The sequence below is a fragment of the Poromitra crassiceps genome (genome assembly GCF_964638095.1).
Source record: "Poromitra crassiceps genome assembly, chromosome: 17".
Lineage (NCBI taxonomy): Eukaryota > Metazoa > Chordata > Actinopteri > Beryciformes > Melamphaidae > Poromitra > Poromitra crassiceps.
Window position 1 is genome coordinate 15,515,690 of NC_139635.1, and position 13,416 is coordinate 15,529,105.

Consider the following 13,416-nt stretch of genomic DNA (forward strand, 5'->3'; position numbering starts at 1 on the left):
GTGCTTTCTGCTTTTTTTAATCTCTTATATTACAATATTTCTATACTATTACAGTATATTCCTTTGATATTAATATCTAATTGATATTTGTATAGTATTACATGAATACAGTAGGCTACATTAAGTAAAGGACTGTTACTGAATTAAAAAATCCATACAGTAAGTTAGGCCTCCAGCTGTTTCAAACACAGCTGTCTCGCATAGACAGAAATGCAACCATCTCTCCACAGACAGAGATGTCAGGATCTCTCCATATACAGACAGACATGCACCGAGTATCGCTGCTGTATCTCATTGGCTAATTGTATAGGCAGTCTGTAAGCAAAAAATAATAATATAAAATTACTGTAGTTTTAAACATTTTTCCATTGTTCTAGGGTGGGACAAGGCCCAAAATGATTATGAGTATTGATCACTATAAGCAAATTATTTAAACATGTGTATATAAATGATTCGGGGCCAAGCTTTTTGATCACAATAAGCGGATTCCACTCTATCACAACAATATTTATATATAAATATATGATATTGCCTAAAGTTTAAAGTGATAGGTGAATCTTTTGGGAGATTCGCCTATTTGCCATATTGCTGACAGTAAATTGATAATATGGATGCCTTTATCGTCACTGTGCGTTCCCTACAAAGGGCGGTAAAGCCCTCACTGCTACTTTGCTAGCATTACAAATGGTAGTGAATGGTACAGCTGCCTACTCGCATTCAGTCGCCCAAAATACCTCACTCCTGACGTGGACTAATTTTGGTTAAATTTTCAAATGTAAGCTTATTTTTTTCAACACATTATAACATCTAGCATGTTACTAGACAGAAGTATGTAACTTGATGCAACAAAAAAGGTCTTATGGGTCAATTTCTTTTTTTTAAACTGCTCTGCCAAATGGTTGAGTTGGCTATTCATGGTCAAATTTTATGGTGTGGCAACTCAACCGTTTGGTAAAACATGCTTAAAATGTACTATTTTCTATGGAATAAAACACTAATCATGCATTGTTGTTAGTTACATTTAGTGTTATCATGCCGAAATGATTTCACAAGTATGATTTTTTTAACTAACAAACATGCTGACATTTGGTATACTATCATATTATTAGCATTATAAAAGTGCATGATTTCTTATTTAGAATTTATTTTCTTTCTGTTTCTGTGTTTTACAAATAATAGATGGAGGCTAAATCATTTTCTGGTTCAAGACCATACAGACCATAGAGCAGAGATTACATCACTGATGACATCAATATTGCTAAAGTGACATAACTGATGACATCATCACTGATGACATCATAATCGTGACAGAAAACTGCTGCCAGCCACAGACACCACCCACTTAGCCAAGATGATGTATTAGGTACTTTTTTTTTTAAACCTTTAAGTGCTATCTCAACCGTTTGGTCGAGGTCTACATTTAAAAAACTGCGGGGTCTGTACATTTTCTTGTTTTTGATTCTTGTTATTAGTACCCTAATAACATAGAAAATACAAAAAAAAATGTTTTACATAGCTTTTTTCTTGGAGGGAACATAAAGGGTTAAGAGAGAACATTTTCAAGCTGCTTTTATTTTGACATCGAAGTGAGATAATTAACAATATTGTTTCATCACCTAGTACTATTATACATCGCTGAAGAAGATACAACAACATGCAATATGCTCTGTGTGTGTGCTTCGCTGTGCCTGTGCGTTTGTGCACACGTGTCTATTTGTGTGTGTGTGTGTGTGTGTGTGTATGTATCTTTGTGTGTGTGTGTGTGTGTGTGTGTGTGTGTGTCAAGTCAACTCAAGTCATGTTTATATAGCCCTAATTCACAAGCATGTCTCAGAGGGCTTTACAGATATGTCTAACTAAGTCTAGCTAAGCACTATCAATGAACAGGATTGAACACAATTTTATTAGAGAGGGAGTTGGGGGGGGGGGGAGAGAAGGGGAGAGAATGGGGGAAGGGAGAGAGAGGGGGGAGAGGGGGAGAAGAGAGAGCAGAAGAAACGCTATACTGGGGCTGGGCGATACGGTTGAAATCAGTGTCACGATAGCAGGGGTCAGTCAATATGGTTCATGTAATCAAACTCACATTTAGTAATCCAACTACCATATTATCATATTATGTACTTACCTCTCTCTGTGTGTGTGTGTGTGTGTGTGTGTGTGTGTGTGTGTGTGTGTGTGTGTGTGTGTGTGTGTGTGCAGGCTGTCAGGCTGTCTGCTCACAGAGGAAGGTTGTGCTTCTCTGGTCACAGCTCTGAGCTCCAACCCCTCCCATCTGAGACAGCTGGACCTGAGCTACAATCATCCAGGAGCCTCAGGAGAGCTGCTCTCTGCTGGACTGGAGGATCCACACTGGAGACTGGACTCTCTCAGGTATGGAGAGGTTAATGTCTGCTAGAAGGCTGAGAGTGACACACATTTTATCTGTCACACTGAGAAGAGGAGGAATATTAAAGAGGACATGAAACAATTAAAATAGACACTTAACAATAACATCATAAAATCCTAAAACATCATAAAAGTAAGCCATTGTTGAGAAAGGAACATTTTTGAAAATGGCTTTGTGCTATATTTTTAGCTTAATGTGCCGCCATTTTCATATTTGCATCAGCGCATGACGTCACGGGGGCGGTCGTACAGTACAGTACTGTCGTGGCCTTTTTAACAACAGATTCATCATTAAGTATGCTGACGATTCTGTCATCATCAGCCTGCTTAGTGATGATGAGGACGGCCACGGGCAGGTTATCGATGATTTCCTGTCCTGGTGTAATGATGCTTTCTTGCAGATCAATGTCTCGAAAACAAAAGAAATCTGCATTGATTACAGACGTTCCCCTCCTACACCTCAGAACAGTGTTTTTAATGGTCAGAGTGTGGATCTTGTCACCAGTTATAAATATTTCGGCATGATAATCGACGATAAGCTGAAATTCGACCTTAACTCTGACATGTTGTGTAAAAAAGGTCAGCAACGTCTACACTGCCTGAGGAAACTTGCAAAGTTCCAAATCGATAAGACTCTGATGAAACTGTTTTATAGTGCCTATATTGAGTCAGTAATTTCCTTCTCCATTGCCTGTTAGTATGGTAACCTGTGTATCAAGGATAAGAATTCCCTCTGAAAAATTGTGAAGGTGGCCTCTAAAGTAGCCAGTATCCATCTGGACAGCCTCGACCATGTCTTTAACAGACAAGTACTTAAGAAGGCTTTGTCCATCCGCTCAGACGCAGGGTTAGGGTTACGGTTAGGGTTAGGGTTAGGGTTAGGGTTAGGGTTAGGGACGATCGGGCCCTGGATAATTATCAGCCACGTTTGGGAGAGCGAAGACCAAATTCAAGATGGAACTCGACAAAGCTAAAACTTTGGTGTCGTTCAGTATGATTTACCACACTTTCAGTATGATTTTTGGTTGAGACTAATAGACCTAGGATGTATTCAAATAATTTTTTATCAGAGCCTACAAAAGTAGTCCTCAATCTGCCATCTTGGTCCCCCCCACCGCAGCACATTGTCCTGTTTTTTCTAAGGTAAAATGCAAATGTAGTAGAGTCACATGATCAAATGTTTAATTTCCTCTTTAATGTTTCCATCATCAAAGTAAATCTGCTGATCCGATTTTGTTTCTTCCTCCAGTGTGGACCATGATGGAGTGCAGTGGTTGAAACCAGGTCTGAGGAAATGTAAGTATGCATTTAGTTTGATTCATGAAAACAAACACATTCAACTATTTGGTAACACTTTATAATAACTGCACACTATTAAGCATTAGTTAAGTATTATTAAATACTTAATTCATAATTTATAAATCATTGTTCATACATTACTAAGCATTAGTTAGTAATTCATAAACACAGTTACAGTAAACATGTTTTATTCTTGATTAATAAGCTAATCATGTATTTAACAATTGTATTTGATCTAATTTATAAATGCTTTGTAAGGCGTAGTCCTCACTTGAGATGACGTCACACAGAATACAACTACTAACTACCTTAATTACATCGGGTTTGTCTAGTGGGCCACTCCTGAAATCTGATTGGCCACCCCAAAATCCTGAGGGCTCCGGCATCCGTCTTTTATTAGTTCATTCTAATGTCATAAATGATATTAGAATTAACTCAGACTCAGGCAAAAATTCAATTCTAGTGCTACTGGATCTTAGCGCTGCATTTTACACTGTTGACCACTCAATATTATTGGACAGACTAGAAAACTGGGTTGGGCTATCGGGTACGGTCCTCCAGTGGTTCAGGTCCTATCTTCAAGACAGGAAGTACTTCGTCTTGATTGGCAATTACACATCTGTCCTAACTAGTATGACTTGTGGGGTGCCTCAAGGATCCATTATGGGGCCCGTTCTCTTCAACCTTTATATGCTCCCTCTAGGCCTAATTATGCAAAAAAAAAAAAAAGTAGCCTATCATAACTACGCAGACGACACTCAGTTGTATATAACTCTTTCCTCAGCTGACTATGCTCCCATAGAATCATTGTGCCAGTGCATTGACCAAATAAATAACTGGATGAGCCAGAATTTCCTACAGCTAAACAAAGACAAAACAGAGGTGATCGTCTTTGGTCCCAAAGAACAAAGGCTTAAAATCACTGCACGCCTTGAGTCTCGATCCCTGAAGCCTAAGGATAAGTCAAAAATCTTGGCGTTATTATTGATTCCGATCTCAACTTTAACTCCCACATTAAGTCAATCAGAAAATCAGCTTTTTATCATCTTAAAAATATAGCAAGAATTAGGGGCTATGGCCCCTATCGTTGCATCGGCGCAGTTTCTAGGCCGAGCGGCAGGCGCAGATCAAAGCAGTGGGCGTGGAAAGGCGCACTTGATATCGTCGTGCTGGCGCTAGATGCAGCCCAAAGCATTACAATCACGCCTTTTAGGCGTAAAATTATGCACCGTCATGCTCATTGGATAAGTGCAATAAACGAATCGCACGCTTGCCTTTTTAGCTCCAATTCCAGTGATCCCGCAAAACCAGACGAAAGCCAAACGCTCTGCCCCCCCCCCTCCCTTCATCCAGCCTGTCTGTCTGCATTATAGGCTATTATTCCATATTATTATGCTTCTCAAAGCAATCTAACTGCAGTTTCAATACTGCAAGCATGTAAATACGCTACACTATAGCAAGATCAAAGTGAAAATAATGTTCTATGCATCAGCTAGAAAAATATAGCCTATTAGATTGGTGAAAGTTTGTCCAGAAAGATATCATTTTCTCTCGCCTGCTGCAGGAAGGATGATGCACATAAATATACCCTACATTATGTCAAGTCATTGCATAAATGTGTTTTTATTGTAAAACTAAATGTGAAATAGGGCCAAGTTATTGGAGGGACATCAGAGTATAGCAGATGCCATTAGAAGCGCGTTCCGAAGCGCGTTCCGCTGTTACTTCTCTAAATCACGTTAACTCCACAAGGGGTATATATAGGCTCAAGAGGACATATATGTTTCACATAGGGTGGTGTTTTCATTTCGAAGTTTTATTTGGTCCAATATTGAAATGTTGACAATGGCAGGCTGTGTTACCATTACACATTAATTTAGAACTACCTTTTATATCTATTTTGGCTCATTTGGTGGCTATTTAGTAGCGAAATGAAGAAACACAATGCATGCTGGGAACTCAGAGAGAGAGAGAGAGAAGGGTGACAGAGAAGAAGCAGTGAAGGCAGAGAATAGGCCTGCTTTTCAAAAGCGCAAAGCGCTAAATGTAGGCCAGCTCCCAAGATATAACTAGGCTGGTATTTAGCGCCGACACGCCCACTTTGGGACTGCGCCACGCCCATTCGGCCTAAAGCGCATTTGGCAGCCTAAAGCCTATTGCTATCTTGCCGAAACAGGCGCAAGGCACGTTTTTTTGCGGTTAAGGCCCGTAATAGCGCCGATGGCCTGTGGGAGAATAGAGCCCTATGTCCAGACAGGATCTAGAAGAACTAATTCACGCCTTCATCTATACTGCCCTACAAAGGAGAAAGGCAGTAACTCATTTTTTGTCAAAAATGAGTTATTATCATTTTTGTGACATTAAAGACATCCTTTGTCATGTGGAAAAATATCTTGTCTCAAATGTGTTGTGTTTTGGAGAAAATAGGGGGTCGTATTTGCAGTAACTCAAAAAAGCCCTAGTGAAACCAAGGCCAATCACTGTAACTCGAGTTACTGTACTCCTCTTTTGTTTAGCTGTGCTGAAATTGAGTTACTGTCCCATGCCCTTTGTTTTGCATCACTCTATTTTTCGTGCCTCAAAGTTACTGTGATTGTCATTGGTGGCAAAGGTGACAAACATTTCAAATGTTACTCATTTGAAATGTATTTGTCTTTTCCTCATATCATATCAATCAATCGTATCAATGTCACTTATCTGAATTTAACTGTTTAACTATATTGAAGCATTAAAATTAAGCAATCAGTGTGATATTATTTTATTAGAATATAATTATTAGTTGCTTCAAATGTTCAAAAATATCCAAAAACAATTGAAATAATTTGATTTAAAAATATACTTGGAATATCACAAACATACTTGCATACAAATATGATAAATGTTATACTATAATAATATTAATGTAATGAATAACAGTAAAAAGTGCAATTTCATCTTATATCATCATCAGACTAAGGATGTTATTATATTTGTCATTATACTGCTTTTTAAAACTAAAAAGATTAGATAAAATTTGACTTACTGCCCTTCACTTTGGTATAACCCCATGCAAGGCATGCAAAGGAGGAATACAGTAACTCCCAAATGAAGGTCAAAGGTCAAGAGTTAGCTAAATATTTTTATATGGATAAATAACTTGACTAAAAAAACAAAGAATTGCCACATATTTAATGATCTGCCTGCAACTATTTTGTCTGGACGACAAGAAAACTTTAAAGTCATTTTTCTCAGCTCTGCACTCTGGTGAGTTACTGGCTTTCTCCTTTGTAGGGCAGTATAGTAGGTTAGACTACTGCAATAGCCTTTTCTCTAGTCTCTCCAAAAAATAACTTAGGCAACTTCAGCTCATTCAGAATGCTGCTGCTAGAGTTTTAACAAAGACTAAGAAAGCTGATCATATCACTCCAGTTCTTAAGTCCTTACACTGGTTGCCAGTGTGTCATAGAATAGATTTTAAAATACTGTTATTAGTCTATAAATCACTTAATGGCCTAGGCCCAAAATACATTGCTGAATTGCTCCCACGCTACGAACCGTCTAGACCTCTCAGGTCGGCAGGGTCCAGCTTATTAACTGTCCCTAGGATCAAATCAAATCATGGGAAGGCCGCATTTACCCACTATGCTTCTGCTAGCTGGAACAAACTGCCTGAAGACCTCAGATCTGACCCAACGTTACTTACTTTTAAAAATAGACTAAAGACTTTTATGTTTACCATCGCTTTTAACTGCTGACAGCTGTTTACTGCCCCAACGTTACTTACTTTTAAAAATAGACTAAAGACTTTTATGTTTACCATCTCAATCACTATTAAACAATTGGTTTTAAAACATAGATGATGTGTGTGTCATGTTTATAGTCATGATGTCGGGGGACTCAATATAGATTGTTACGCCCCACGTCTAGGGTTAGGACCGTAACATGAAATGCACAGAAACCGTATCAAATTTGCAACAACAAAAAAATGTTTATTGCTCAAAAAACGAAGAAGAAAGGAACGAGGACGCTCTACTGACAAGGAAATCTGGTCCAGCAGGCCGCCGCCTTCACTGATACCTGATGTTAACCCCCGGCCGGCACTGCTGTTCCCTACCACACTAGGTAGCGCCTCCTTCCTGCAACACACAAAGAAACGAACATGATTTAGAAACCAAAACCAAAATGCACAAAGGAAACAAATTGAATGAAACAAGGTGTAAGTGCGCGGATGAGAGGGTACAGGTCTCACACTCCAGTACCACTCTGTTGTCATGTTGGAAATGAGTCCCCTATGTAGGCAGACAGACAGGGCTGCTATCCAATCAGCAACTGTTGTATGTAATCAGTCCACTCAAATCTCCAACCAGCTGCACCTGGGAAAGACTGAGCCAAAGACACTGTCGACCACAAGATAAACACCCGCAACTAGGAAGTATGTCACGGAAATAGCTAATGTGCCCGTCCGACGAGGAAAATGCACCAGACTCTCAGTCCATTGAAGAGTCTACATATAAACTATATAATTCACAAAGAAAATAAGAAAAACAAACGACACAGTCGTAACATAGATAAATTGATTTATTATATTATGCAAACCCAATGAGTCCTCTATAAGTTTTTAGCTCTTTTTGCAACTGCTGCGCCTGTTGCTTAATGCACTTTCTATACTCTTTTTTAAAGTTTTGTTGTGATGCTTTTAAATGTCCATTTTATTATCTTCTTTTATTCTTTTATTTTCCTGTCATCTATTTTATGTGAAGCACTTTGATTTGCCTCTGTGGATGAAATGTGCTATACAAATAAACTTGACTTGACTTGACTTTTCATAGGAGTGAAGAGCCTGGTATCATATGAAACTAGAAGACCCAAGGCGGCATCCATTCCTATCATGTCACCATGTCACCATGTCACCATGTCTGCCAGGGAGCTAGATAACGCTCCGAATAAAGTTAGGCAAAATGTTGGCAGGGGAAAAACTGGCATGGCCATTTTCAAAGGGGTCCCTTGACCTCTCATGAATGTAAAGGGGTTCTATGGGTACCCTTTGAGTCTCAACTTTCCATATTCATAGCTTTCAAGGGGCGTTACGTGCTGCCGGGAACGCCCACCTGACGGTCAAAAAACAAACTTGTTCATTCGCTGCCAGCCGCGTCGACTAGTTTCTCACGCTGTGTTTGTTCAGCCGTTTGTACACACGTCTTTGCGGCCAACATTTCCTCAAAGGTAAGCTCAAGTAACGTTACAATAATGATTAAAATACCCCGTTAACGTTACTTGAGCTTACCTTTGATGAAATGTTGGCTGCAAAGACGTGTGTACTTTGATGGTAGCCATTTGCCCTCCCCAGCGACTGAACCACGTCTAATCGCACAAATCCACAACCTCCTCCTTTCTGAGTTTTCTTTCTCCGACGGCATTCTGTAAAAGCACAAGCCAGGCGTGTCTCCTCGTCGGTTAGTGCAACCGATAGCACAACAGGTATCCGGCATTTTGGCTGAACAAACAGCGTGAGAAACTAGTGACTCGGCGGCAGCGGAATGAACAAGTTTTTTTTTTGACCGCCAGGTGGGCGTTCCCGGCAGCACGTAACGCCCGTGGAAAGCTATGAATAGGCTAAGTATATTTTTTTCAAAGCCATGGCTTAGTTACAAAATTGATTTTTTTGTAATGTAGGCTATGTAAATGCTACCTTATCTGTCGGTGCCGTGGCACTAGTCCGATACCTCACGAGTCCGACACCTCACGAGTCCGAAAAATGAGTCATTGGACAGACGTCTCATTAGTCCAACAGCTCGTTAACCCGACAACTAAAATCTCACTAATCCGACCGCTCGTTAGTCCGAAAACAATGCGCTCTGACTGCAGCGCGTGAGTTCTCATTCAGTCGAGACTGAATGTACAAAACGGCAAATTGTTCTGCTGGATTTCTCTCCTTTCTCTCTCACCCCCTCCCTCCTTCTCCCTATCCTCCCCCCTCTCCCTAATGAACATAATTATGTTCATTAGTGTGTGTGTGTGTGTGTGTGTGTGTGTGTGTGTGTGTGTGTGTGTGTGTGTGTGTGTGTGTGTGTCTGTGTGTGTGTGTGTGAGTGTGAGTGTGAGTGTGAGTGTGAGTGTGTGTGTGTGTGTGTGTGTGTGTGTTTGTAGCTAGCCTATATCTTCATCATGGGAGCGGATCAGAATCCGACCGGCAAGGTCTGTGCGCCCTGTCTCCATGCATGCATCCAAATGATCACTGTTGATTATGTGTTTTCAGGATCGACACGCATGATGCCTAATTAAACAGACCGCGACCCGCCGTAATACACACAATAGTAGGCATATAGGCTACGACGTTCATTCCAGCCTGTTCTGGAGTGCGTTTCCATATTGTCATATCTAATAACGCACGTCGGATCATAAATTAGACCTCCGTGTCATCAGGCCATAATAGCCGTGCAGTGTCATAGCCTACTGGAAGTATCGGATGATCAAAAGCATATGTTCATGAGAGAGAGGGCGGAGGAGAGGGAGAAGGAGGGAGGGAGGGGGTGAGAGAGAAAGGAGAGAAAACCAGCAGCGGAGAAATTTGCTGTTTTGTAGGCTACATTCAGTCTAGACTGAATGAGAACAATGACTCATGCGCTGCAGTCAGAGCGCATTATCTTCGGACTAACAAGTGGTCGGATTAGTGAGATTTTCGTTGTCGGGTTAACGAGCCGTAGGACCAATGAGGTGTCTGTCCAATGCATCATTTTTCGGACTCATGAGGTGTCGGTCTCGTGAGGTGTCGGACTAGGGGGCAGTACCCTATCTGTCAAGGGGAGACTTGAGTCATGGGTATCCAGAACCCATTCTCATTCAGATATCTTCAGTTGAGAGTTCAAGGGACCCCTTTGAAAATGGCCATGCCAGTTTTTCCTTAGGTCTTCTAGTTTCATAGGATTACCAGGCTCTTCACTCTAACTTTAAAAATGAGGCCGCTACAGCCTCTGAAATACCGCGAATGATGGCGCCCTCAGAATTTTGGTGTGGCCAATCAGATTTAGACATGTAATTAAGGTACTTAGAAGTTGTTAGTTACATATTTTCTGGGTAACACTTTATAATAATAATAATAATTCATTTATTTTATATAGCACTTTTCAATGACCCAAAGCCGCTTACAGTAAGAGTCGACAACAAGACAATAGAAAACAAGGAACAGGCAACAGATACGTGCAACAAGCAAACAGATACAAACAACAATTAAGATGTACATTCAGGGATATATGGAAAGCAGATGGGAAGGAGGGACAGGGGAGAGAGGGAAGGAGAGATGGAGGTGGCGAGGGTGGAGGAGGTGGTTATGGGTAGAGCAGGTTGTAAGCTTTGGAGAACAGGTAGGTTTTTAGTCGGGATTTGAAAGTGGAGAGTGAGGGTGAGTCTCAGTCTGGGGGAGGGAGTGCCAAAGCAAACAGTAACCAGCTGATTGACATCAGCTGTTAAGTGATTGAGTGGGAGAGGCTGCAAGGGCTCAAAATGCTATAAAGAGGAATGGGACAGCACTCTCACGTTACCGTGACAACACCAACAACAAGTGCAGCCATGTTTCTCAGCTTTGTGGGGTTGTTATTTATTCTCTTACATTTCCTTTTTTTTTTTACAATATTTTTTATTCGTTTCAGTTTGCAAATGATTGTAACAGTGACAGTATAATAGATTATTTTACAAACAAGTATATACCTGCTCCAGCCACCTTCCTCCCACCCCTCACCCCATTCCCCATCCCTTCACAAGACAAAAAACAAAAACAAACAACCAAAAAAGTATACACCTACATGTGAACTTCTTCTTTTTGGTAGCGGTAACGTTTTCTCCTTCCATCGTGTTTACCGTTTATTTCACACTCCCGGGAAACCTCCTTGTAACCACGGTAACCCAAATGTAGCATCACAAATGTGAACTGTGGGAAATCCCCTCGGGCAAAGTCTGCAGAGACTTACGGAAAGTCTGCATTTAGGGCTCGAAAATGTCTGCCGAGAGCCATCATGCACTTGACGATTTCACAGTGGGACAGCCCTAAGCCCTCGCACACCTCGCGGGCACACCCCTCAAAGTCCGTCAGTCTGTGAGTGCGGACATTGAGATTGGGCCATAGTGACTGATTGAAGATGGCTGTGAGGTGGGGGATGAGGGCGGGGAGGCAGGCCTTGGTTAGAGTGGTGACGGGGGGGGGGGGGTCAACGGAGCAGGTGGTTGTCTTGGAGGTGCTGATGTCAGTGATAAGGGAGGAGTCAACGGGGGAGAAGGCAGTCAGAGAGGGGGGAGGGGGGTGGTCAGGCGGGGGGAAGATGAAAGTGGGCGAGTCATGGGGGAGGGCAGAGGATATAGACTGGGAGAGAGAGAGTGGGTTGACAGATTTGATATTACAGAAAGAGATGGAGCATTTTGTGGGGTGATGCGGTGACGGCAGGGGGGCAGAGAAGAGGATACAGTGGTGGTCGGAGAGTGGAAATAAGAGATGGTGGAGGTTGGATATGGGTAGAGAGGCAGTGCAGACTAGATCAAGTGTGTGGCCTTTTACATGGGTGGGGAAGTTAATGTGTTGCGTAAAGCGCCCGGCATGGTTTTGCGCAGCCACGACTTGGAGCCTTGCCGCCGACGAGCGGCGACAGCGAGACTGTGCATACTCGAACGTAACTCGTCCAAAAAGTTTATCGTGTCGTTTACCAAGAACTTGCAATCATGTCGGTGGGGGAACATTTTATTGTCCCTCCATTTCAAAACTCATTCCGGTGAGCCTGCAGAAGGCTTTGCTAGATGAGGGACAAGCACGTTAAATGAGGACATGGCATTTCCTCATTCCTCACAACAATGAGTTGACGCAGAGTGACATTTTTGAGCAGCTGCACGCCCCCTACGCCGAGCTGCGCTGAGAGGACGCCCAGCTGCGGCGACCCCCTCGGCACAGTCAGCGCCGTCGATTTCGCTCGAGCATAATTTGCGCTTAAGGTGGAAGCAGTTGAGGAGAGAGAGGAAATCAGATGTGAGGTTACAGTTGGGTTGGTCGATGTGGATGTTAAAATCACCAGTGAGTAGGAGGAAAATAATAATAACTGCAAACTATTAAGCATTAGTTAAGTATTACTAAACTCATCATTTATAAAGCATTGTTCATACACTAGTAAGCCATATGCCAAAGCCACGTTAAAGCCATGCTAAAGCCACGCTGAAGCCACGCAGTTTAATTTCTTCCTTGTTAACAGGCAAGACCGTTCACACCAGCCCCACGCCACGCTGAAGCGATAGTTCAGGCTTCCGTTCTATTTTCCAAGCGTGCAGCGCGCTGAACCCGAGCTACCAGGCATGAAGTCAATGCAAGTTGTGGGTGGAGGGGGGGAAGGCAGCGCTGAGCGAGGCGCTGAGGAAAAGAGAGTGCTTCTTGTGTGACCGGTTTAGCGTGACACTCAGCTTCTGTTCAGCGCAGCTTCAGCTCTGCTTCTGAATAGCGCCCGGTGTGAACCAAGGCTAAGCATTAGTAAGTAATTCCTAAACACAGTTATACATGTTTTATTCCTGATTAAATAGCTAATATGTATTTAACGATTATATTTAATCTAATTTATAATTGTAAGGGCATAAATAGTAGTCACTTTAGATGAGGTCACACAAAATACAAAAAAAAATACCAACAACTACTAACTACCTTAATTACATGAGGCATGCCGATAGGGGTGGCCCTGGCCACACCCTGAAATCACCCACCTGAAATTACCCACCCCAGTTGCCACC

The 13,416-nt window shown here is 41.9% G+C and overlaps 1 protein-coding gene across 4 annotated transcripts in view; it reads left to right on the forward strand.

Annotated features, from left to right (window-relative positions):
- The window catches only part of LOC310792043 (NACHT, LRR and PYD domains-containing protein 3-like), a 111,006-nt gene that overhangs the window by 60,508 nt on the left and 37,082 nt on the right, over positions 1–13,416 (forward strand). For all 4 annotated transcript variants that reach the window (XM_083653736.1, XM_083653735.1, XM_083653737.1 and 1 more), the window contains 2 exons: positions 2,200–2,370; positions 3,635–3,681. In XM_083653736.1, the coding sequence (XP_083509862.1) occupies positions 2,200–2,370; positions 3,635–3,681 (218 nt within the window). The remainder of the gene's footprint in view (positions 1–2,199; positions 2,371–3,634; positions 3,682–13,416) is intronic.